The following is a 27490-nucleotide window of genomic DNA, read 5'->3' as shown; positions in this document are numbered from 1 at the left end:
AATAATTGGTCGTCTGTGATGTCCAGAATAGAGAGAAAAAGGAGCAGGTTTCTGGGGGCGATAAAATAGCTTCAAGGTATAATGTACAGACAAAGGTATGGTGGGATGTGAATACAGAGGAGGTAAACCTAGGCATTTAGTGATGATGAGAGAGATATTGTCTCTATAAACATCATTGAAACCAGAAGATGTCATAGCATGTGTGGGTGGAGGAACTGAGACGTTGGATAAGGTATAATAAGCAGGGCTAGAGGCTCTACAGTGAAATAAGCCAATAAACACTAACCAGAACAGCAATGGACATGGCATATTGACATTAAGGAGAGGCATGCTTAGCCGAGTGATCAAACGGTCCAGTGAGATTCAGACAGCTAGCCGGGCCATAGGTAGCAAGCTGGTAGAAGATGGAGGGAGGTCTGTTTTTAGCCACCTCGTGCGTTTCCGTCTGTGGGTTAGTGGGGTTCCGTGTGGAAGGGGGGACCAGTCCAAGTTGGCAAAATAGTTAGTTATAGTGGCCCAAGAAAAGTGTCCGATAGACCTATTCAGATCGCAGCCGATAAGACAGCTAACGATTAGCGGGCCGCAGATGGGCGATCAGGTTACGTCGCGACGGAGGGGCCAGTTGGATAACTCCCTCGGGCAGATAACGTCAGTGGTCCAGTCGTGAAGGTCCGATGGGGCTCCGCATCGGCAGTAAAACGGGTCAGGATAGGTGATTGTAGCCCAGGAGACACTTCAGCTGGCTAGCTCAGGAAAAGCCCACGAGTGGCTGACGGAACTCTTCGGCTGGCTAGCTCCGGAATAATGTGTGTTAATTCCGGGACCGACGTTGCCAATAGTCACTCAGGTAGCAGCTAGTTAGCTGCAAGATCCAGGTGTAAATGTCCAGAGCCTGCGGTAGAAATCCAGAGAAAGGAGAGAGAAAAGGTCCAGTATGCTCTGGTCTGAGTCGCACTGTACAAAAACTGGCGATAGCTTTTCGAGCTAATGGATAGCTGAGGACAGCTAACCGTGGCTAGCTGAACTCCAACGTTAGCCAGTGAAAATGGCTAACCTCTGGCTAGCTTCTGTTGTGGATTTCAGATTTGAGGTAAATAATACTTTCTTTTTTAAATTGGTGAGGCGGGTTGCAGGAGAGTGCTTTGAGGTTGAGTTTTTAGAAGAAAAAATGTAAAAAGATATGCGAAGAAAAATATGTAAATATATATATACACGGGACACGACAAGAGGAGGGTAAAGGGCGTCTGAACTGCTACGCCATCTTGGAACAAAGGACACATTTTTGAAACAAAGGTGTAGACAAAGTGACAGTTGTGAATGAGGGGGATGGTCTCTGGGGTTCAGTTATTATAGCAGACTATTGTAATGGGAGGAGACATTGGCTCTTGGTACACAGAATATATTTGCATCTCCATGGGGTTAACTCTCTCAGGTCTATGCAAAGTTACATCCCTTTTGTCTATATAAAGTGGAGTGTCTGTCTCTCTTTCAGTAAGAGTTAAGAATCCAGCATCGACCAACTCAGCTTGAATACAAACCATGTTCCCTGCATCTCTGCTGCTGCTGCTTGTAGCTGCATCATGTTAGTCTCCTTAGATTTTTGTTTTTGAAACTGAAAACCTTATTTGTAGTTCTTTATCAATATATTCCACTGTTAAATTACTTTTCTGATTATTCTGTAAATCCATAGATTGTTTTCATTCAAATTCTTCCATTGACAGGTGTGCACTGCGGTCTTGAGCTCACCCAACCAAGCTCATTGGATGTAAAGTCTGGAGAGTCTTTGAGCATCACCTGTAAAGTCTCTGGTTATTCTCTGACTGATAGCACCAACCTCTATGGAATAGGCTGGATCCGTCAGCCTGTAGGAAAAGCACTTGAATGGATTTGGACTATCTATCATAATGGAAACTCAGACTCTCACAGTTCCCTAAAAGACAGGTTCAGTGTCACAAGAGACACTTCCAGCAACACAGTGTTTTTAAAAGGACAGAGTCTGCAGACTGAAGACGCAGCTGTGTATTATTGTGCTCGACAAACACAGTGATACAAACCAGCAGCAGACCAGTACAAAAACCCTGTATGTATGTGATGATTCAAGTACGAGCACAAACGGTATGGCACTTATTAGTATAAGAAGAGTTACAAAAAAAGAACCAGTGGTGTAAAATGTAAAAGTAAAAAGACTTAACTAGTCTCTTGGGGTATTTGTACTTTACTGTACTATTTATACTTTTTACAACTTATCATTTTACATTCCTAAATAAATGTATGCACTTTTTATTCCATACATTTTCCCTGACACCCAAAAGTACATGTTACATTTTGAATGCCTAGCATGACAGGAAAGTGGACCGATTCACGCACTCATCAAGAGAACATCCCTGGTCATCCCTACCAAATGCTTTTATTGGGTGACTTTCACTTTTACTTGAGTCATTTTCTATTAAGGTATCTTTACTTTTACTCAAGTATAACAATTGGGTATTTTTTCCACCACTGTAAATAACTAGTATAGCCTCTTACATCTAGACGTTCCGCTAGCGGAACACCTGCTCCAATATCAAATGATAGGCGTGGCGCGAATTACAAATTCCTCAAAAATCCAAAAACTTCAATTTTTCAAACATATGACTATTTTACACCATTTTAAAGACAAGACTCTCCTTTATCTAACCACACTGTCCGATTTCAAAAAGGCTTTACAGCGAAAGCAAAACAATAGATTATGTCAGCAGAGTACCCAGCCAGAAATAATCAGACACCCATTTTTCAAGCTAGCATATAATGTCACAAAAAACAAAACCACAGCTAAATGCAGCACTAACCTTTGATGATCTTCATCAGATGACACTCCTAGGACATTATGTTATACAATATATGCATGTTTTGTTCAATCAAGTTCATATTTATATCAAAAACCGGCTTTTTACATTAGCATGTGACGTTCAGAACTAGCATTCCCACCGAACACTTCCGGTGAATTTACTAAATTACTCACGATAAACGTTCACAAAAAACATAACAATTATTTTAAGAATTATAGATACAGAACTCCTTTATGCAATCGCTATGTCCGATTTTAAAATAGCTTTTCGGTGAAAGCACATTTTGCAATATTCTGAGTAGATAGCCTGGCCATCATGGCTAGCTATTTTGACACCCACCGAGTTTGGTACTCACCAAACTCAGATTTACTATAAGAAAAATTGAATTACCTTTGCTGTTCTTCGTCAGAATGCACTCCCAGGACTTCTACTTCAATAACAAATGTTGCTTTGGTTCCAAATAATCCATAGTTATATCCAAATAGCGGCGTTTTGTTCGTGCGTTCAAGACACTATCCGAAGGGTAAAGAAGGGTGACGCGCCCGGCGCGTTTTGTGACAAAAGAATTCAAAATATTCTATTACCGTACTTCGAAGCATGTCAAACGCTGTTTAAAATCAATTTTTATGCGATTTTTCTCGTAAAAAAGCGATAATATTCCGACCGGAAAACCTTGTTTTCGTTCAAAGACGAAAAAATAAAAACATGGAGTCGTCTTGTGCACGCGCCCCCAGTCTCATTGTTCTCAGATCGACCACTATCCAAATGCGCTACTGTTTTTCAGCCATGGCCTGCAAAGTCATCATTCAACGTTCTGGCGCCTTCTGAGAGCCTATGGGAGAGTTAGACAATGTCACGTTACAACAGAGATCCCCTGTTTTGGATAGAGATGATCAAGAAGGCCAAGAAATAGTCAGAGAGGGCGCTTCCTGTTTGGAATCTTCTCAGGTTTTGGCCTGCCAAATGAGTTCTGTTATACTCACAGACACCATTCAAACAGTTTTAGGAACTGTGGAGTGTTTTCTATCCAAAGCTAATAATTATATGCATATTCTAGTTTCTGGGCAGGAGTAATAATCAGATTAAATCGGGTACGTTTTTTATCCGGCCGTGAAAATACTGCCCCCTATCCATAACAAGATAGAAATGAATAAATTGATTGACTGTTATAAGCTGAACCAACCTGCATTATGAACTGTTAAATGAAATACAAAGTTGAGTGAAATGTGGATTCTCTCTTTGTTTACAGCATGTTATTATAACACGATAATTATTGTTTTTGGTAATGGCACAGAATTCCTTAATGAATTTGTGTGATCCTCCAGGCTTTTTAATCACTGGTACAGACTCAATCAATGTCTGACTCCGAACGCTTGTGGAAACAAAGTAACATTAGAGAAAATCCCTGGACTAAAAACCTCTGTGATCATTCTGTATCAAATAAAAACAGTCTTATAGTGTTCATCTGTCAAGCCCATTGTCATCAGTAGAGCCACAATAGTAAATGTCATGATTAATTTATTAGTAGTTATGATGTGTCTCTGTTCCTCAATCTAGTCAGTGCTTCAGTCCCTCTCCTCCACTCTGCAGTGAGATAGGTAGTGATGGAATAGCTCAGAGTTATGCATTGACTCCTCCTTACAGGGCAGTAGGGTACAGGAACACATAATATACAATAAAATGTATATGCCATAATATAATATAGAGAACTCAGAGATGGGGAACAGCTTTATATGCAGTGGCAGGTATTCATGGATGCCAAGGGAAGCCAGGCTTCTCTGTGTTTCCTAATTGTCCTTCAATTTGCTAAATGTATCTCACCGGAGAAAGCATCTGAGCGATATTTGTCTTTGTATGTGTAGGCCATTTATATGATGCTGTCTGGTCCAAAAGAGTATGACATTGTTGCCGCCCGTGTGGGAGTTAATGTAAAGAAACTAGATGCAGCTGCTATGCTGAAGGAACATGATTGAATAGCAGGTAGTAGCAAGGACAATGAGTACAATGACCGGATAGAGAGCTAGGGGGCTACTAGGGGCAGCTGATATGCTGAGCCACTAATGTAAACAATGAGTACATTGGCCGGATAGAGAGGTGGGGGCATGCAGTACAATTGCCATCTCTGAGTAGGATGTCATGACAGAAATTGCATTAGCTGAGAACATAATAACATTTCTGCCTTCTAACGTACTATTGTCAGGAGGAAACGGGAGAAGAATGGTGGCAAATTGACTGACGTGAACCATATACAATAAATGTATTTTTGTTGTGTAAGCTAGGGGGTTCTACCACCATTGTAATCCAAACCGGAACAGATGTGTGCGTCATCAGGCGTTAACAAGCAAGAACTTATATGGAGAGATAATGGTGAAGAACGGTCTAGGGAAGATATTTTCATATAGAGGGAGGGGACTCTATACGTTAAGCAAAGACAGAGTCCTATAAAGACGGGACTCTGTAATAGGAGAATTTAGTATTTTTCCATGGAAGGGCTCGGCTCTGTTGCGTGTGTAATAGGGTCCTTCCATGGAAGGGCTCGGCTTTGCTACTTTGTTTTAAAGCCTATATTGAATTCAAAGGTTATTGTAAGAGTGTTATGTACTTAAGACAATTTTCCACGACACCCGTAGCATTGAATGCAAGGGAAGCCAGCGAGCATTTGGCCTCCCTTGATTAAAAAAAGGTTAAAATAATAGCCAATCAGTGTTGAGCTGAACTGAGTGAGCTCAACTGTGAATGGTCCTGGCACACCAAAAAAAGTGTAAAGGGAAGCCAGTTTGGATTTGGCTTCACTCCTATGAAATCGCACCAAGAGCACACGTCATTGACAGAAATAACTTGAATTGTTGCATCTCGTTATGTTGTTGTCCTCGAGTTGCTAGCTAGCTATCTAAAATGGTCCCTTTCCTATATTAGCCATGGATGGAGATTTGAACTTGTGTTTTTACTTAATTCTCCCTACTAGCCAATGATTATTACGGCAATTCTGAACTAACCATTAATTCATACATTGTGCCCCTGGCCTGAGCGGATTGAAGTTCAATATGTAGCTAGATGTACTTGTCACGTCCTGACCAGCAGAGGGCGTATTGCTTAGTCTAGGTCAGGATGTGGCAGGTGGTTTGTGTTTGTTAAATGTTGGCTTGATGATTGTGACTTCCAATTGAAGGCAGGTGTGTATAGTTGCCTTTGATTGGAAGTCCTATATAGGTGTGTGTGTTTGTCTTTGGGGTTGTGGGGAATTGTTTTTGCACTTGCTTTGTGAGCCTGCAAAACTGTTTGCTGTCGTGAGTACTGTTTTTGCGGTTTCCAGTGGATACTTTACTTGTTTTGTTAATTAAAGAAACATGAGTGTCCACACTTCCGCTGCGCCTTGGTCCTTCTCTCTCATGTATGACATTTTCAACGATGAGTACGACTTATTCTGTGACAGTACTGTAGGAGGCTAATGTTAACTAGCTAACGTTGCCCATGAAAGGAAGTTAGGCTAGCGAGCAAGCATTTTAGCTAGGTAGCCTAAGACAACCAAAAATAAAAGTGTGTGTTGTATGACAGATTGATAGACCGTTTCATCAACATGAAAGAGAGGAGGATGGCTTTGGCGAGTCAACATGTTTTTTCTACTTGCACGAACACATACGCACGCATGCACGCACGCACACACACACGTAAATCAGAAACATGGACAGCCACATCATATTTAGCTGATGCTGCTTGAACTAAATTGTTTTTGTTATCTTTTAGTTGTCACTGTATTAGATTAAGCATAAGTAATTTGATGTTGACATGTTGAAGTTGAAATGGTGCTGGAAAAGTGGAGGCATCTCCTGTTTTCTTTGTGACTTACGTTAACTCTGTGATTCTAAATCAATAGTTGATTAGTGGTCTGAAAATGATTGAAACATTATTAACTTGCTTGACCATGCTTTTGGTCATGTAACTATTTGTTACATGCAATATGCTTTGTGGACTCCACAGGACAGATGTTGCTCTCTGGTTTTGTGATGAAACAAAGGTGTGGTTGAATTTATTCTGCCACGATGTCTTCTATTGTTTCTGCCTTTAGGCCTATATATCATGCAATTATCACAACACATAGGTTGTAATTTGGCATTTTTTTTCTTCTGGATTCCCCAGTGATTTTACCAACACACCACTACTTTTCTTATGGCCTGAATAATTTGTTAAAAGTCCAATGCAGCCATTTTTATTTCAACATTAAATCATTTCTGAGTAAGAATTAAGTACCATGCTGTGATTGTTTTCAATTATACAATGGGTGGGTCTAAGCCTGAAAGCTGATTGGTTAAAACTGCATTCCAGCCGGTGTCTATTCCACAAGTTATCACCGGCTAAATCTATGACGTTAAAATGCCTATTACTGTGTTCCATCTGACTGCACAATCCACTGTCTCATCTGCACAGCCAAGCTATTTATAAACTTGATCTCCAATATAAAAAGCATCCAGTTTTTAGAAATGTTTGCAAATATCACATTTACATAAGTATACAGACCCTTCACTCAGTACTTTGTTGAAGCACCTTTGGCAACAATTACAGCCTTGAGTCTTCTTGGGTATGATGCTACAAGCTTTTCACACCTGGATTTGGGGAGTTTCTCCCATTCTTCTCTGCAGATCCTGAAGCTCTGCCAGGTTGGTCGGGGAGCGTTCACCCCAGTCTGAGGTGCTGAGAGCTCTGGAGCAGGTTTTCATCAAGGATCTCTCTTTACTTTGCTCTGTTCATCATCCCCTCCTGACTAGTCTCCCAGTCCCTGTCGCTGAAAAACATCCCCACAGCATGATGCTGCCAACACCATGCTTCACCAAAGGGATGGTGCCAGGTTTCCTCCAGATGTGACGCTTGGCATTCAGGCCAAAGAGTTCAATCTTGGTTTCATCAGACCAGAAAATCTTGTTTCTCATTGTCTGAGAGACTTTAGGTGCCTTTTGGCAAACTCCAAGAGGGCTGCCATGTGCCTTTTACTGAGGAGTGGCTTCCGTCTGGCCACTCTACCATAAAGGCCTGATTGGTGGAGTGCTGCAGAGATGGTTGTCCTTCTGGAAGTTTCTCCTATCTCTACAGAGGAACTCTAGAGCTCTGTCAGAGTGACCATCGGGTTCTTGGTCATCTCCCTGACCAAGGACCTTCTCCCCTGATTGCTCAGTTTGGCCGGGCGACCAGCTCAAGGAAGAGTCAAGGTGGTTCCAAACTTCTTCCGTTTAAGAATGATGGAGGCCACTGTGTTCTTGGGGACCTTCAATGCTGCAGACATTTTTTGGTACCATTCCCCAGATCTGTGCTTCGACACAATCCTGTCTCGGAGCTCTACGGCAATTCCTTTGACTTCACTGCTTAGTTTTTGCTCTGATATGCACTGTCAACTGTGGGACCTTTATATAGATGGTTGTGTGCCTTTCCAAATCATGTCAAATCAATTGAATTTACCACTGGTGGACTCCAATCAAGTCTTAGAAACATCTCAAGGACGATCAATGGAAACAGGATGCACCTGAGCTCAATTTTGCTTCTCATAGCAAAGAGTCTGAATGCTTATGTAAGTTATTTATGATTTTTATTTTTAATAAATTAGCAAAAATTCAAAAATATGTTTTTTGCTTCATCATTATGGGGTATTGTGTGTGGATTGCTGAAGATTTCAATTTATTTAATACATTTTAGAATAAGGCTGTAACGTAACAAAATGTGTGAAAAAGTCAAGTGGTCTGAATACTTTCCGAAGGCACTGTACATACATACTGTACATACAGTGTATACTTACCTTTTGTATGTGTAAATAATTAATTCCAGTTGTGACAGTGATGAATTGTGGAGTCATGGCACCATATTTTGGCCAAGGAAGATGAATGGCTGTGTCCTATAGCTTGTCATAATGTTGCATCATTTCAGTGATTGTGGTATATTACCCCATGTATTGTTACAGAACCTAGTGGTAAGGCTAGTCAATATTTTGTATCACAATTTAGCATAAGTTGTCCAACGTTATTTTAGGGGCATTTGGTATATTGACCAGTTCACCTCTAATTTATTAACAAAAGATGTCAGGTAGCCTCGTGGTTAGAGCGTTGGACTAGTAACTGAAAGGTTGCACGATGACAAGGTAAAAATCTGTCCTTCTGCCCCTGAACAAGGCAGTTAACCCACTGTTCCTTGGCCGTCATTGAAAATAAGAATTTGTTCTTAACTAACTTGCCTAGTTAAATAAAACGGAGATAGGCTAAACTTTCTCATTGAGTATTTTATGGATAAAACATATATTTTTCCATGACTTGAGTGGAACCGTTGAGAATTACGTCTGCTCTTCAGCTTCCATTTTCTGTACAGCATATCCCTAGAGGTTGGTTTTTATACATCTCTGGTGGTGGGTTATATCACTGTGAGGGTAGGCACAGTAATACACAGCTGTGTCTTCAGTCTGGAAGTTCCCTTTTAAAAACACAGCATTACTGCTAGAGTCTACTGAGACGCTGAACTTGTTCTTCAGTGGATCATTATATTTTGTGTCTCCAGAATATACATTTCCAATCCACTCCAGTGTTTTCCCTGCAGGATGTCAAATCCAAGCTGTCCGAGTTTTAGTAACATAATAAGAGACCTTACAGGAGATGGTCAGTGGTTGACCAGGCTGGACAGTCATAGAGGCTGGCTGAGAGAGTTCATAACTCTGTACACTTGGGAAATAAAATAATGAACAATATTAAATACACAAAATAGCAACATGTTACACAATATAAATTCTAGTAGTTGTGTTGAAGCCAGTTTTATACTACAGGCAATTTTATTTGCTTTGTTCTTCCTCCAAACACAGAGAGACTCACAGGAGGCAGCTGCCAGCAGCAGCAGACTTGCAGGGAACATTGTTTGTGTTGAAGCTGAACTGGTAGGAGCTGCTCTTCTCTACTCTCCAGAACACAGAGGGACTTACGAGGACAGAGACAGACAGCCATATTCAGTTTAAGTAGGGAGAGAACTAGGTTTACATTGACGTAAAGGGGGAGGGGATGTATAAGAGGGTAAGAGACACTCCAGGACCATCACCACTATTAATGGACACAACCTTTACACTCTGAAAACTCAGAGGCCCTCTTTGGGTTATCTTTTTGAATGGGAGGGGGGGGGGTAAATATGAAACAATACATTTACAGCATTAGTTAATACTTGTGGTGGATGAGACATATTTAAGACGCTACTTTCGTTTTGAAAAACTGAAGCATTATGAATCAACATCCATTTTATACGTTTTTCTTGTAATATATTTATATAGCAGAGCCTTCATCAGTACTGGTCTTTATTTTAATCATATGGAGAGAGAGTGCCCCCTGTTGGTGCATCAACAACACTAGCATCATGTATTTAACAGGTGTATCATTGTGTTATTATTTGATACATCATTGGAATTGTTCCTCATGTATCCCCTTGTCATGGTCTGCACGTTATACCATACGTGTGTCTGTGTATTTGTGCACGTCCTTCCTTTCTCAACCAGATGGTTTTTGTACAGCTATTCTCATTAGTTTAACCATAGTGAGTCTCTAGCACAGTAATACACTGCAGAGTCCTCTGGCTTCAACTGGCTCATGTGGAGATAGAAATTAGAGCTGTCCTTCGATGCTGTTAATCTGCCCTGTACTACAGGGGCATTGCTCTTGTCAGTGTCAGAATAATAGTAAATGATCCATTCAAGACCTTTTCCAGGTGCCTGGCGGATCCAGTGCATATTAGTGCTGCTTAGAGTGAATCCACTACAGGCACATGTGAGTTTGAGGGATCCTTTGGGGGTCCCCTGGACTGACTGTTCAGCCTGTGTGAGTACGACCTGACAGTGGACACCTGAGGAGGGAGAGGAATGACAGGTCAGATCAATCAAGGAGTCACATCAGTATCACAGCAACACAGGTTATACTGATCAGACTACAGTCAGGAACTCACAGGAGGCAGCTGCCAGCATCAGCAGTAGAGATGCAGGGAACATGGTTTGTATTGAAGTTGAACAGGTGGAAGCTGCTCTTCTCTACTCTCCAGGACTCAGAGGGACGTACTAGGACTCTCAGATACAGAGAGGTTTATGTATAAGGAGGTAGAGGGAGAGAAGGGGAGGGGCTAAGTGAAATTTGCATAAGGAGAGGATATATATATAATTAATGGAAATATCTGTAGGGAAACAATATGTAATAACTGTGCAATACTCTAGTGTGTTCTCCATGTAAAAATACTTATACTGGAGGATAATGTTAGGCAGGACTGTGATACAATGAGTTTACACTCTGCTAATATTTTTTGTATCACAACCCAATAATGTGAATAGTCCCCAGTCTTTATATTGTTGAATAAATCTGTATTTATATCATAATACTTAATTACGTGTCTTTTCGATACTATAGAGCTTAGATCTTCTTGTTCGGTACTGGCCACCTTTATCATGTGAATGACTAAAACATTAAAGTAATGGATCATGAATGAGTTCATTGAATGTTTGATAGACATCAATTAGAATACCATCAAGTCATATCAGGAGTATAATTGGTAAACAACTCAGATATAAATGTCCAGCACCACAAGTGATGGGCTTGTATTCCTTTACAAATTTGATGTGGTGAAGCATCTCTGTTCTATTTAATTTAAGGAGTCCTATTATACAATCAAACGCTGTACTGCTAGAGCTGTCATAACTAGAAGTGATCTTCAGTGAGTCTACAGTAGAAGTACTACTAATACATGTATAACCAACATGGCCAAAGCTTTGCCTTCAGCTTGTCGTATCGAGCGATGACAGTAAGAATATATAGAAAACCCAGAGAATTTGCAGGAGATGCTGAAAAACTCTCCTTGTTTTATAACCACTGGACCAGAATGGATTATTTCTATATCACAGTAGACACCTATATGGAGAAACACACATCAATACACAGCACTGTCAGTTTTCATCAGAAATGAGAAATGATCAGTTCAGAGTTGTAATAAATATCAATTTGTATGAACAGAGAAACTCACAGGATACAGCTGCCAGCAGCAGCAGAGATGCAGGGAACATGGCTTGTTTTGAAGCTGAACTAGTGGGAGCTGCTTTTCTCTTCTCTCCAGTACACAGAGAGCATCTAAGGACAGACAGACACTGTTTAAGTAGGGAAATAATCAGAGGGAGGGTTTGCATTGACATGGAGAGATGGTGGGAGATACAGTATATAAGAGGGTATATAAGAGACACTTCAGGACCACCACCACTATTACTGGACACAACCTTTACAATGTGAAAACTCACAGACCCTCTTTAGATTATATTTGTGATTGTACCACGTGAAACTAAATAATTGAATTAATCCACATGTTCATAAAACTATTCGGCATACATAGATAAGGATGAATGACAAATGGTTAAAAAAAATTAAGCAGCAGCTACATTCATGTTTTTATTCTAAAATAAAACTTCTAGAAGAATGATCCTTATGAACTGAAACATTACATGATACTTCAAAACATTGCAGTTCCTCCATCAACTGAAGTATTGAGACACCAGTAAAATGAAGATAATGGGATATCTCTTGGTTTATCAACAACACTATAACAACATATCTAACAGGTGTGTTATCGCTGTGTCACTGTGTGATGATACTGTATGTGAACATCTATCACGGCCAGCTAATGTTTGTGCATACACTTGTGCAAGTACATCCTTTCTATTTCAGACGGTTTTTGTACAGCTTCTAACTGTCATGTTCTTGTATGTAGGTGGCAAGGAAGTCAGGCACAGGAGAAACCAAGTTGGTTAATATGGAGTATTTAATAACAAAACCAACTCCAAAACCAAAGTACAAAATAAATGGGTAAAATTACCCGTCGCACCCCGATACACAAACCCACGTAACATAACATCAAAAACAATCCCCGACAAGGACATGAGGGGAAACAGAGGGTTAAATACATAACATGATTAATTGGATTGGAAACAGGTGTGTAGGAAGACAAGACAAAACTAATAGAAAATGAAAAACTGATCGATGATGGTTAGAAGACCGGTGACGTCGACCGCCGAGCACCACCCGAGCAAGGAGAGGAATTGACTTCGGCAGAAGTTATGACACTAACATTAGTTTAACCACTGTGACTCTCTAGCACAGTAATACACTGCTGTGTCCTCATTCTTCAGACTGTTGATCTGTAGGTACAGCTTACTGCTGGAGTCATCTCTGGAGATGGTGAATCTACCCTGGACTGACTGTGAGTAAGAGATGGGAGTACTAGCTGTGCTAATAAAAGCAACCCACTCCAGTCCTTTCCCAGGAGCCTGTCTGATCCAGTTCATCTCATAGCTACTGAATGTGAACCCAGAGGCTGTACAGGTCTGTTTGTGCGATTCTCCAGGCTTTTTAACCACTGGTCCAGACTCAGTCAGTGTCTGACCATGAACACCTGTGGAAATAGAGAGTATAGATATTGTTGAAAATGAAAGCTAATGTGTCAATTTATTTCCTTCAAAAACATATAATTAGGCTGCATATCCTCACCTGTTAGATAGACTGTCAGTAAGAGTATTCCTGTGGTAGGAAACATGTTGAGCTGCTTAGTTCTCGACAGGTAGTTGAGACAGTCCTCAGCAGAATCCTCCTTCAACAGAGACATTAATAAACACGGAGGACTGGAGAGTTTTGCAAGAGCTCCACCTCACAGGGAGGACCAATCAAAGGAAGCTTTGATAACTACCCACTGACCACCTGGTAGGCCATCTTGAGATGTTCTGTTATAAGATACTGCTTTGCTTTCCTATTTTAATTCAATCTATTTTATCAGGTAGATTGATGGAGGAGACATTTCCCATTTGCAGCACAAACTCTGAAAAAGAGTTGTCAGGACAGTATGATAATAACTGTACCCATTTTAATTTATTTTATTTAAGCTTTATTTTATCAGGAGGGAGTCATTCTGAGTCCAAGGTGTCTTTTACAGACAAGCCCTGAATGACATAAATTACAGAAAATGCACACATCAAAATATAAATACAACATGCAAGCAGAAAGAAAATCAAACAAATTGATTAATATAAAGGTCCTCCATCAGCTTTCTGAATTGCCCTAGAGGCACCAGAATATCACATAAATTCATATTTTGAAGATTGTTCAACAAATAAGGTGCAAAAAACTAAAAGCTCATTTACCTTAATCAGTAGAGACCAAAGGAATTTCCAGAGTTAGCCATTCCTGAGACTGGGTGAGGTAACTCCTATGTCTAAAGTTAAGTAATGATGTTAGGTACAGTGGGATTTTTTGTAAAAGGGCTTTATAAATGAAAACATAGCAAAGTTTCAATCTTAGTAAGATAAAGGGAATACTTCTGAAACAACCACTGAATCAATCTCAATAAAATGGTAATACATGTTTAATAGTGAGGGTATTGAGTTATACCTATATCTGTTCTTATCCTACAGTAGTCCTTGTTTTGACTAGTGACTGATACTACATCTAGTTCATACAATCATCAGATCATATTAGGATTTATTTCATGTAAAGGTCAAGATCGCCCACTCCTGGTGGGTGCGTATAACTCCAACCGTTTATTGGGTGGGTGAGTTATTGTACAGGTCTGGTGCTGGTTTGTATCACCGTGACCACGAGCACAATAATACACAGCTGTGTCCTCAGACTGCAGACTGGTGATGTCTAAGTACAGTACATTACTACTGTCTCTGGAGATGGTGAATCTGCTCTTAAAAGAGGCTCCAGAGTTGATGGATCCACCAGCCCAGATGATCCCAATCCACTCCAGTGTTTTCCCTGGCTGCTGTCGTATCCAACCTGTACCATAGTCTGTCAGGGCATAGCCAGAGACATGGCAAGATCTATCTTTAATTGAAAATAAACTCTATATACACATGGGGGAAAACAAGGCAAAACAACTGACTAACGCGGTGGTAAAACAACTGACTAACACAATGGTAAAACAACTGACTAACACAGTAGTAAAGCAACTGACTAACACAGTGGTAAAACAACTGACTAACACAATGGTAAAACAACTGACTAACACAATGGTAAAACAACTGACTAACACAATGGTAAAACAACTGACTAACACAGTGGTAAAACAACTGACTAACACAATGGTAAAACAACTGACTAACACAGTGGTAAAACAAATGACTAGCACAATGGTAAAACAACTGACTAGCACAATGGTAAAACAAATGATTAACACAATGGTAAAAAAAACTGACTAGCACAATGGTAAAACAAATTACTAACACAATGGTAAAACAAATGATTAACACAATGGTAAAACAACTGACTAACGCAGTGGTAAAACAACTGACTAACACAATGGTAAAACAACTGACTAACACAGTGGTAAAACAACTGACTAACACAGTGGTAAAACAACTGACTAACACAATGGTAAAACAACTGACTAACACAATGGTAAAACAACTGACTAACACAGTGGTAAAACAACTGACTAACACAATGGTAAAACAACTGACTAACACAGTGGTAAAACAACTGACTAGCACAATGGTAAAACAACTGACTAGCACAATGGTAAAACAACTGACTAGCACAATGGTAAAACAAATGATTAACACAATGGTAAAAAAAACTGACTAGCACAATGGTAAAACAAATTACTAACACAATGGTAAAACAAATTATTAACACAATGGTAAAACAACTGACTAACACAGTGGTAAAACAAATGATTAACACAATGGTAAAACAATTGACTAGCACAATGGTAAAACAAATTACTAACACAATGGTAAAACAACTGACTAACACAATGGTAAAACAACTGACTAACACAGTGGTAAAACAAATGATTAACACAATTGTAAAACAAATGACTAACACAGTGGTAAAACAACTGACAATATTTGTTGTCCTGTATTCAAAGAGACTAAAATCCCCCCCACCTACAATGTCCTACAAAGACAATTATTTGATACATCGCTGGATGCATTCTATATGCATAATGTACTCATAATATATGCACATACAATACAATACAATACAATACATTACAATACATACATACATACATACATACATACATACATACATACATACATACATACATACATACATACATACATACATACATACATACATACATACATGGATTTTGTATCTGTAAATTATGACTTCCAGTCATGGCACCATATTTTGGCCAGGGAGGATGAACGGCTGTGTCCTATAGTTTGTCATAATGTTGTATAAGTTCAGTAATTGTAGTATGTTACCCCATGTATTGTTCCAGAACCTAGTGGCAAGGCTAGTCAATATTTTTGTATCACCATTTAACATAAGTTGCCCTGTTATTTCAGGTGCATTTGGTATATTGACTGTAACTCCTCTGATTTATTAACAAAGGAGATGGGCTAGACATTCTTACTGAGTATTTTATGGATAAAACATTTATTTTTCAATAACATTAGTGGAAAAGAAGAGCATTACATCTGCTCTTCAGCTTCCATATTCTATACAGTGTCTCCCAAGAGGATGGTTTTTATACAGCTCTGGTGGTGGGTTATATCACTGTGAGGGTAGGCACAATAATACACAGCTGTGTCTTCAGTCTGGAAGTTCCCTTTAAAAACACAGTATAACTGCTAGAGTCTACTGAGAGGCTGAACTTGTTCTTCAGTGAATCCTTGTATTCTGTGTCTCCAGAATATACATTTCCAATCCACTCCAGTGTTTTCCCTGCAGGTTGTCAGATCCAAGCTGTCCAAGTTTTAGTAACAGAATATGAGACCTTACAGGATATGGTCAGTGGTTGACCAGGCTGGACAGTCAGAGAAGCATTATGAATCAACATCCATTTTATACGTTTTTCTTGTAATATATTTATATAGCAGAACCTTCATCAGTACTGGTCTTTATTGTATTCATATGGAGAGAGAGTGCCCCCTGTTGGTGCATCAACAACAATAGCACCATGTATTTAACAGGTGTATCATTGTGTTATTATTACTGGTGGATAATGTTAGGCAGGGCCTTGATACAATGTGTTTAACTCTTTGCCAATGTTTTGATAACATAACCCACAAGTGTTAATGGATGTTGACTATGTGGAATAAAGCTATAACCGGAAAATAATTTTTAGTAGCAGGTTAGGAGAAATTAAGCAGCAGGTAAGGCATAGCAGGTTAGAAGAACTTACTAAGAAGGTTAAGATAATTAGGTTAAGGTTAGCAATAGGGTGAGTGTTAAGTGTTAGCTAAATAAGTGTTAGCTAAAATGTTCTCCTAACCTGCTGTGAAAAGTCACTTCTGGGCATAGCTGTACTCCATCTTGTCACAACCATGTTATTGGTCTCCAGTTCTTTTGTTGGATATATTTTATTTAAAACATATTTGTTCTTTGTGTCTTTTTCATAATACAAAAGACCTTATTGTTCCGTATGACCTTTTTATGAATGATTAAAACGTATAATGGATCATGCATGAGTTAATTGAATGTTTAGTAGACATCAATTAGAATACCATCAAGGTCTGGAGTCATCAGTCTGGAAGGAGTATAATTGGCAAACATTTCAAATAATTACTTACAGCACCGCCAGTGATAAATAGGGCTTAAATGAATTTACACATTTGATATTGAGAAACATCTGTTCTATTTCATTTAATGATGTAAAGGTCTGGGCGTCGTGGGTGCGGAGTCAGGCGCAGGAAGCAGAAAAGTTCAATGCAGTGCTCTATATTACGCACAAAAAAGACTAATCGCCCAAAATGCCGAGCGCACAAAAATACAACATCCCAAAGACACACATCCACCACACAGCATAACGTGGAAAGAACAATTAAGCCCGCACACAAAACCGGCGGGCATACGGGCTTAAATAGCCCAGCTAACAAGCCTAATCAAACACAGGTGCAACTAATTAGGCAACACCAATCGAAAAGGAAAAAGGGATCGGTGGCAGCTAGTAGGCCGGTGACGACGACCGCCGAGCGCCAACCGAAGAAGGGAGAGGAGCCACCCTCGGTAGGAGTCGTGACAAATGAGTCCTATTATATACTGCTCAAAAAAATAAAGGGAACACTTAAACAACACATCCTAGATCTGAATGAAATAAATAATCTTATTAAATACTTTTTTCTTTACATAGTTGAATGTGCTGACAACAAAATCACACAAAAATAATCAATGGAAATCCAATTTATCAACCCATGGAGGTCTGAATTTGGAGTCACACTCAAAATTAAAGTGGAAAACCACACTACAGGCTGATCCAACTTTGATGTAATGTCCTTAAAACAAGTCAAAATGATGCTCAGTAGTGTGTGTGGCCTCCACGTGCCTCTATGACCTCCCTACAACGCCTGGGCATGCTCCTGCTGAGGTGGCGGATGGTCTCCTGAGGGATCTCCTCCCAGACCTGGACTAAAGCATCCGCCAACTCTTGGACAGTCTGTGGTGCAACGTGGCGTTGGTGGATGTAGCGAGACATGATGTCCCAGATGTGCTCAATTGGATTCAGGTCTGGGGAACGGGCGGGCCAGTCCATAGCATCAATGCCTTCCTCTTGCAGGAACTGCTGACACACTCCAGCCACATGAGGTCTATCATTGTCTTGCATTAGGAGGAACCCAGGGCCAACCGCACCAGCACATGGTCTCACAAGGGGTCTGAGGATCTCATCTCGGTACCTAATGGCAGTCAGGCTACCTCTGGCGAGCACATGGAGGGCTGTGCGGCCCCCCAAAGAAATGCCACTCCACACCATGACTGACCCACCGCCAAACCGGTCATGCTGGAGGATGTTGCAGGCAGCAGAACGTTCTCCACGGCGTTTTCAGACTCTGTCACGTCTGTCACATGTGCTCAGTGTGAACCTGCTTTCATCTGTGAAGAGCACAGGGCGCCAGTGGCAAATTTGCCAATCTTGGTGTTCTCTGGCAAATGCCAAACGTCCTGCACGGTGTTCGGCTGTAAGCACAACCCCCACCTGTGGACGTCGGGCCCTCATACCACCCTCATGGAGTCTGTTTCTGACCGTTTGAGCAGGCACATGCACATTTGTGGCCTGCTGGAGCTCATTTTGCAGGGCTCTGGCAGTGCTCCTCCTGCTCCTCCTTGCACAAAGGCGGAGGTAGCGGTCCTGCTGCTGGGTTGTTGCCCTCCTACGGCCTCCTCCACGTCTCCTGATGTACTGGCCTTTCTCCTGGTAGCGCCTCCATGCTCTGGACACTACGCTGACAGACACAGCAAACCTTCTTGCCACAGCTCGCATTGATGTGCCATCCTGGATGAGCTGCACTACCTGAGCCACTTGTGTGGGTTGTAGACTCCGTCTCATGCTACCACTAGAGTGAAAGCACCGCCAGCATTCAAAAGTGACCAAAACATCAGCCAGGAAGCATAGGAACTGAGAAGTGGTCTGTGGTCCCCACCTGCAGAACCACTTCTTTATTGGGGGTGTCTTGCTAATTGCCTATAATTTCCACCTGTTGTCTATTCCATTTGCACAACAGTATGTGAAATTTATTGTCAATCAGTGTTGCTTCCTAAGTGGACAGTTTGATTTCACAGAAGTGTTATTGACTTGGAGTTACATTGTGTTGTTTAAGTGTTCCCTTTATTTTTTTGAGCAGTGTACAATGAATCACTGGAGAAAGTTTTTTTTATAGCTCTGGTGGTGGTTTGTACCACTGTGTTCGCCAAGCACAATAATACACAGCTGTGTCTTCAGTCTGGAAGTTGTTCCCTTGTAGAAACACTGTACTGCTGGTGCTGACATAACTAGAAGTGATCTTGCTCTTTAGTGAGTCTGCAGTAGAAGTACTACTAGTACATGTATGACCAACATGCTCCAAAGCTTTGCCTTCAGCTTGTCGTATCTATGCAGGACAATAAGACGATATAGAAAATCCTGAGAATTTACAGGAGATGCTGAAAGACTCTCCTGGTTTTATAACCACTGGAGCAGACTGGATGAGTTCAATATCCCAGTAGACACCTGTAATGAGGAACACACATCAATACACAGCATTGTCAGTTTTCATCTGAAATTCGAAATGATCAATCCAGAGTTGTAACAAATCTCCATTTGTATTAACAGAGAGACTCACAGGAGGCAGCTGCCAGCAGCAGCGGAGATGCAGGGAACATGGTTTGTGTTGAAGCTGAACTGATACGCGCTACTCTTACTCTCCAGGACTCAGAGGGCATCTAAGGACGGACAGACACTGTTCAAGTTGGGAAAGAACAAGAGGGTGCGTTGAGAGATGGATGGAGGGAAGAGTTATACTGTAGAGGTTGGCATAATGAAGCTCTTAATAAGAAGGTCCACAGTTTGGAACTTGTGATTATATATGATATTATGGAGAAGGTTGGAGCAATATATTGAGCAAACTGTCTAAATCAATAATTTTTAAGTCAAATATACCAATGTAGTATAAACTAAATTAATCATTCCATGGGGTGATTTGACTTTATATTATTACAGTAAGAAGGTTAATATCACCCCCTACTGATTGATACGTATTACTACAACTGTTTAACCTCTATGGGCTAGGTGGCACCAAATCGTCCCACCTACGTAACAGCCAGTTGAATCCTGTGGCGCGTTTGAAAGCCTTTTTGAAATCGGACAGTGTGGTTAGATTAACGAGAGTCTTGTCTTTAAATAGCTGTAATATAGTCATATGTTTGAAAAGTGGAAGTTTTCGGATTTTAGAGGAGTTTGTATTTCGCGCCCCGCCCATCATTGGATATTGGAGCAGACGTTCCGCTAGCGGAACATCTAGATGTAAGTAGACAAGACTCTCGTTAATCTAACCACACTGTCCGATTTCAAAAAGGCTTTACAACGAAAGCAAAACATTAGATTATGTCAGCAGAGTACCCAGCCAGAAATAATCAGACACCCATTTTTCAAGCTAGCATATAATGTCACAAAAAACAAAACCACAGCTAAATGCAGCACTAACCTTTGATGATCTTCATCAGATGACACACCTAGGACATTATGTTATACAATACATGCATGTCTGTTCAATCAAGTTCATATCTATATAAAAAAACAGCTTTTTACATTAGCATGTGACGTTCAGAAAAAGCATACCGCCCGCAAACTTCCGGGGAATTTACTAACAATTTACTAAATTACTCACGATAAACGTTCACAAAAAGCATAACAATTATTTTAAGAATTATAGATACAGAACTCCTCTATGCACTCGATATGTCCGATTTTAAAATAGCTTTTCGGATGAAGCACATTTTGCAATATTCTAAGTACATAGCCCAGCCATCACGGGCTAGCTATTTAGACACCCGGCAAGTTTAGCCTTCATCAAAATCATATTTCCTATAAGAAAAATGGTCTTACCTTTCCTGTTCTTCGTCAGAATGCACTCCCAGGACTTCTACTTCAATAACAAATGTATGTTTGGTCCCAAATAATCCATCGTTATGTTCCATCAGCGACGTTTTGTTCGTGCGTTCTAGACACTATCACAATGGTAAATCACGGTCGTGCGCATGGCGCATTTCGTGACAAAAAAATTCTAAATATTCCATTACCGTACTTCGAAGCATGTCAATCGCTGTTTAACATCAATTTTTATGCAATTTATCTCGTAGAAAAGCGATAATATTCCGACCGGGAATCTGCGTGTCTGTAAACTGAGGGAAAAACAGAAAGACGAGGGCAGGGCAGGTCACGCGCCTAAGCCTTTGTCCTCTGATAGACCACTTAGCAAAAGCTCTCGTGTGTTTCAGCCAGGGCTTTGAATTACGTCATTCCTGTTTTTCCCGGGCTCTGAGACCCCATTGGAGACGTGGGAAGTGTCACGTAACAGCAGAGATCCTGAGTTTTTGGAAGAGATGTCAAAGAAAGCAAATAAATGGTCAAACAGGCCACTTCCTGTAAAGGAATCTCTCAGGTTTTTGCCTGCCAAATGAGTTCTGTTATACTCACAGACACCATTCAAACAGTTTTAGAAACTTTAGGGTGTTTTCTATCCATATATAATAAGTATATGCATATTCTAGTTATTGGGTAGGATTAGTAACCAGATTAAATCGGGTACGTTTTTTATCTGGCCGTGTAAATACTGCCCCCTAGCCCCAACAGGTTAAGGGATAAGTGAGTATTGTACAGTGCATGTCTGGCCCTGGTTTGTATCACTGAGTCTCTGGCACAATAATACACAGCTGTGTCTTCAGCCTCCATGTTGAACGAGTGGATTACTCAAATCAATGGCGCCAACTAAACAGACTTTTTCGGATAAAAAGGATTTTATCTAACAAAACGACACAACATGTTGTAGCTGGGACCCTTTGGATTGCAAATCAGAGGAATATTTAATATTGAATATTTAATTGCTCTTTGTGAATTTATGAAACCTGTGCTGGTTGAAAAATATTTTGATGTGGGGCGTCGTCCTCAAACAATCGCATGGCATGCTTTCGCTGTAAAGCCTATTGTAAATCGGACAATGCAGTTAGATTAACAAGAATGTAAGCTTTTAACCGATATAAGATACTTGTATGTACCTAAATATTGAATATCCATAATTTGTATGATTATTTATTTGAATTGTGCAGCCTCCAATTTCACCAGAAGTTGTCGACAGGTGTCCTGCTGGCGGGACGCCTAGCAGTAAGAAGAAAACTTTCCACCTTTTCACTACTGTCCGTCAATGTGGATGGGGTGGTGCTCCCTCTGCTGTTTCCTGTAGTCCACGATCATCTCCTTTGTTTTGTTGACGTTGAGTGAGAGGTTATTTTCCTGACACCACACTCCGAGGGCCCTTACCTCCTCCCTGTAGGCTGTCTCGTCGTTGTTGGTAATCAGGCAACATCTCCACCATCTCCACTACTACCACTGTAGTGTCATCTGCAAACTTGGTGATTGAATTGGAAGTGTGGATGGCCACGCAGTCATGGGTGAACAGGGAGTACAGGAGAGGGCTGAGAACGCACCCTTCTGGGGCCCCAGTGTTGAGGATCAGCGGGGTGGAGATGTTGTTTCTTACCTTCACCACCTGGGGGCGGCCCGTCAGAAAGTCCAGAGAAGTAATATTTGTATAATAAAAAGAGGCAGGTATAAATTAACTGCTAAAATAATGGAACATGGTCCTCCCGAGTGGTGCAGCGGTCTAAGGCACTGCATCGCAGTGCTTGAGGCATCACTACAGACCCGGGTTTGATCTCGGGAATCCCATAGGGCGGCGCACAATTGGTCCGGGTTAGGGGAGGGTTTGGCCGGGGAGGGCTTTACTTGGCTCATCGCACTCTAGAGACTCCTTGTGGCGTGCCGGGTGCCTGCAGGCTGACTGCGGTCGTCAGTTGAATGGTGTTTCCTCCGACACATTGGGGCTTCCGGGTTAACTGGGCGGGTGTTAAGGAGTGAGGTTTGCCTGGTCATGCTTCAGAGGATGCATGGCTCGACCTTCGCCTCTCCCGATCCCGTTGGGGAGTTGCAGCGATAAGACAAGAATGAAATTGGGAGAAAAAGAGGGAAAAATACAACAACAAAATTATAATAATGGAACACATTTTTCTGAAGTTTTAGCAAATTATAATGATGTGATAATTTGACAGTTTTGAAATTACACTTCTGGGAGATGGTTAGAAAAGGCCTCAGTTATGGGACACAAATGACAGATATTTTCTTGCGTTGTTGGTAATCCTAATATGTTGAAAAAATAAATAACAATGATGATCATTGTAAAATGTATTTCCATGGTTGTGCTTGTGAACATTGACCTTCTAAAACATTCATCGGAGGGTCTGAATGGGGAAGTGTTTTTTGTATAGCTCTCTCACCACTCTCTCTCACTGTGTGTTTCGGGCACAGTAATACACTGCTGTGTCATCACTCGTCAGGCTGGGGGTTGTCACGGCTGTGATAAGGAGCGGACCAAGATGCAGCGTTTGTGTTCCACATATTTATTATATTCGTGAAACGTGATGCAATACAAAAATACTTAAACTAAGCAGAAAACAACAAACCATGACGCAGAGAGGGAAAAACACACTACTCAAAATATAATCACCCACAAGGACAGGTGGGACAAACATCAACTTCAATATGGCCTCCAATTAGAGTCAACGACAACCAGCTGCCTCTAATTGGAGGTCATGCCAAACAACGGCCAACATAGAAATACAAAACTAGAACTGAACAAAGACATACAAAAACAGATAAACACCCCCTGTCATGCCCTGACCACTCTACCATAGAAAATAACAACTTATGTGACAGGGGTTCTCATGTTCTCATGCGTTTTAACTGCTTTGCAGATATGAAACAGACAGTCATAAAATCAGTCAAAAATATAAAATTCACAGTTCATGGTTCAAAACCAACTTTCTAAGAGGTTTTAAAAAATAGGTTATATTTGACAAAAAATGTATAATGTTCAGTAAAACATTGTTAGCAGAATAGATGGATGCAGTTCAATGCATGATTGATGTTATTAACCTGTCATGTTGTAAATTACAGCTGGCCTGGTGCATTGTTTGCTGCCTCCATTCGGGATACACTGTTTCAGTTCCAATGACTCAATATTTTGAAAAAAAACTGATGACTAAGTAAGGAATGTCAATACAATCAAACTAGCAAGGCAGGGATCGCAAGTCAGTCATAACATGGCTAATAGGCTATCGCATGTGTCGCACAAGGCCTGCGGGCCAAATAGGATACACAAGCGAGTATTAATGAGGTGATAGTTGAGTCATCTATTACAGTCTGATGCGCTTGCATCAGTGAATTCTACTTCAATTGCGCTGCTTTCGAGTATCCAGGTAGCTCAGAGGGAAAGTATACAGACACATGCCAAAGTATTAGCTAGGATACTAAAATGTTGCAGTCAGTTTTTAAAGCTTGACAATGAATAACGAAAAAACAAAACCTGCAAAAAAATCCATGCAAAGGAGAAACGTAGACCTATTACAGCAACATTTGAACAATACGCATGCTACTCAACTACAATACATTTTGAGTGCACCATACAGCAATGCTGCATTAAACTGCACCGGGGATCCATGCAGTGCACATTTTTTTAAACATGTTTTATGTTTAAGTGTTAAACAACCTATAGCTACATTTTTGTTATTTGGAGTTATTAAATACTTTTTGATTTGGGTGACAGAATATTATGTACATCTGCAAGCATAGCAGCAATGACTGGACAAATATTATTTATCTCTTTTGTTTTAATGTTAAAATGCTACATACATCATCATATGTACAGTATAAAAAGCAATTTGTTTTCAATTAAAACAATGACCAGTTTGGGTCGCAGTTGCACGTGTTTTTGTAAAAACAAATAGCCTATATCTGGCCTGCGAATTATAATTTTTTTCAATATGTCCCGTGCGCTGATTTAGTTTGACACCTCTAGGCTGGCGTATCTAGCTATTTATTTAGCAAGCTAAAAACATAGAGCCTAACATTATCTAGTTTGCTTCTGGAGGATGTCATGTCATTGGAGAAGTGGATGATTTAACAACTATTTCTCCTCAGGGAATATTGTTTTTCGATGGCTACAGCTTGAGCTGCAGGTGTCATTTGGTTACCTGGAAATAAATGTTATTCACTTTGCTAGCTTAGCTAGCTATGCTGAACTTGAACTACTGTTATCCACAGTTAGCATATCTCTTAGTTGTCAATTAAATGTATTTGGCATCGATCAAATGGGCAGGTAGCTTCCCCATTCAGTTGTCAAAATGTGGGTTGGGACAAGCATGCATTGGCAGGCAAGCTACAGAAGGACAAGCAGGCTACTATTCCCCATCGTTTTTCAGTGCAATTTTGACGGCCAACAAGCTGAAAAGGTTTGAGAGGGTTTATATAATGTTCCCTCGTTAGATTTTAGCTCATCTGGCTCTGGCTAACATTAGTTGTTGATGATGTGCATAGGCATCTGAGGGAGAGAGAGCCTACCTTTTCATGGAAGTTCCCAAATGCAGAAATCCTTTCAGATGTATTTTGTGGCTTTTGGCGAATGTGTTCTAATGATCTAAAGTCACGCTGTTGCTACAGCCTGTAAACACACAGTCCAGTTCAAAGTGAATGATGGCAGGCCCATGTGGCAAATTGCTAATTTGCAGATAGGCCTACTGTAGCTTTGATTGGCTATGGAGCACTCCGGTCCTGGACAACATAGATGTTTTTATTCAGTTTTATTTACTGCAGTGTCTATTAATTGTCCAAATGTAAGGTTGCTTTCCCACTCTATATTAATATGGAATTTTCACAAATGCCTTACCAAAATGCCAAATGTTCCCAAACATTCTATGAATTTATGAAAACGTGAAAATGACCATATCTAAATGCTTGCTTGTCAGAAAAAAAGGTGTCATGTTCTTCCTGGTGTTGTATATGAACATATTTTAATAGGATTGAATGTTTCTAAAACACTGTCAGTTCCACTTTAAAAACATCATTAGAATTGTGCCTCATGTATCCCCTTGTCATGGTTTATTGGTCATACCATACGTGTGTTTGTGCACGTCTTTTCTCCACCAGATGGTTTTTGTACGGCTTCTCCCATTACTTTTACCATTGTGAGTCTCTAGCACAGTAATACACTGCAGAGTCCTCTGGCTTCAGCTGAGTCATGTGCAGATAGAAATGAGTGCTATCCTTCGATGCTGCAAATCGTCCTTGCAGAACCAGGGCATAACCGTTGTCACTGCTAGTATAATAGTGAAGAATCCATTGTAAACCCTGTCCAGGTGCCTGGCGGATCCAGTGCATTCTGTAGCTGCTTAGAGTAAATCCACTACAGGCACATGTGAGTTTAAGGGATCCTCCACTGGTCCCCTGGACTGACTGTTCAGCCTGTGTGAGTACGACCTGACAGTGGACACCTGAGGAGGGAGAGGAATGACAGGTCAGATCAATCAAGGAGTCACATCAGTATCACAGCAACACAGGTTATACTGATCAGACTACAGTCAGGAACTCACAGGAGGCAGCTGCCAGAAGCAGCAGCAGAGACGCAGGGAACATTGTTTGTGTTGAAGCTGAACTGGTGGGAGCTGCACTTCTCTACTCTCCAGGACTCTCAGATACAGAGAGTTTATATAAGGAGGAAAAGGAGGGAGGGAAAGGAAGAAGGGATAGGTGAAATTTACATAGGTAGGGGCAGATACAGTAGATTCAAATACTGGGAATATTGCAACTGTGCAAGCTATAAATACTCCGTTTTCCATGTCAAAATACATACTTATACTGGAAGACAATGTTAGACATGACTGTGATAAAATTATCTTTACATTGACAATATTGTTTGTATCATAACTCCAGGAGTGTCAATAGGTTTAGGTGGTATACAACTAAGAACGGAAGTGACTTTTTCATTGCAGGTTTGGATAATTTACACAGCATGTTAGGAAAAGGTTAAGGTTAGGAAAAGGTTAAGGTTTAGCTAAAGTGCTCTCCTAACCTGCTACGAAAAGTAACTTCCAGTCAATGCTATGCTATTTAGTCACAACCATGTTAATGGTCTCCAGTTTTTGTGTTGTATATACAGTGCCTTCGGAAAGTTTTCAGACCCCTTGACTGTTTCCACATTTTGTTACGTTATAGCCTTATTCTAAAATGGATTAAGTAGAAACATTTCCTCAGCAATCTACACATAATGAAAAAGCAAAAACAGTTTTTTGACATTTTTACAGATGTTAAAAAAATTG

At 40.6% G+C, this 27490-nt stretch overlaps 3 gene segments (V, D, J or C); all 3 read right to left on the bottom strand.

Moving 5' to 3' along the window:
- Positions 1-10336: 10336 nt before the first annotated feature.
- Positions 10337-10887, bottom strand: LOC115204717 (Ig heavy chain V region-like). The segment is given in 2 exon segments: positions 10337-10679; positions 10779-10887. Coding segments are annotated over 2 exon segments (363 nt in total).
- Positions 10888-12922: 2035 nt separating this feature from the next.
- Positions 12923-13442, bottom strand: LOC115204709 (Ig heavy chain V region 914-like). The segment is given in 2 exon segments: positions 12923-13256; positions 13352-13442. Coding segments are annotated over 2 exon segments (369 nt in total).
- A 12721-nt stretch (positions 13443-26163) lies between these two features.
- Positions 26164-26900, bottom strand: LOC115204739 (Ig heavy chain V region-like). The segment is given in 2 exon segments: positions 26164-26665; positions 26765-26900. Coding segments are annotated over 2 exon segments (357 nt in total).
- Between the last annotated feature and the right edge of the window lie 590 nt (positions 26901-27490).

This window comes from Salmo trutta, chromosome 1 (assembly GCF_901001165.1).
Source record: "Salmo trutta chromosome 1, fSalTru1.1, whole genome shotgun sequence".
Lineage (NCBI taxonomy): Eukaryota > Metazoa > Chordata > Actinopteri > Salmoniformes > Salmonidae > Salmo > Salmo trutta.
This window is presented reverse-complemented; position numbering and strand designations above follow the sequence as displayed.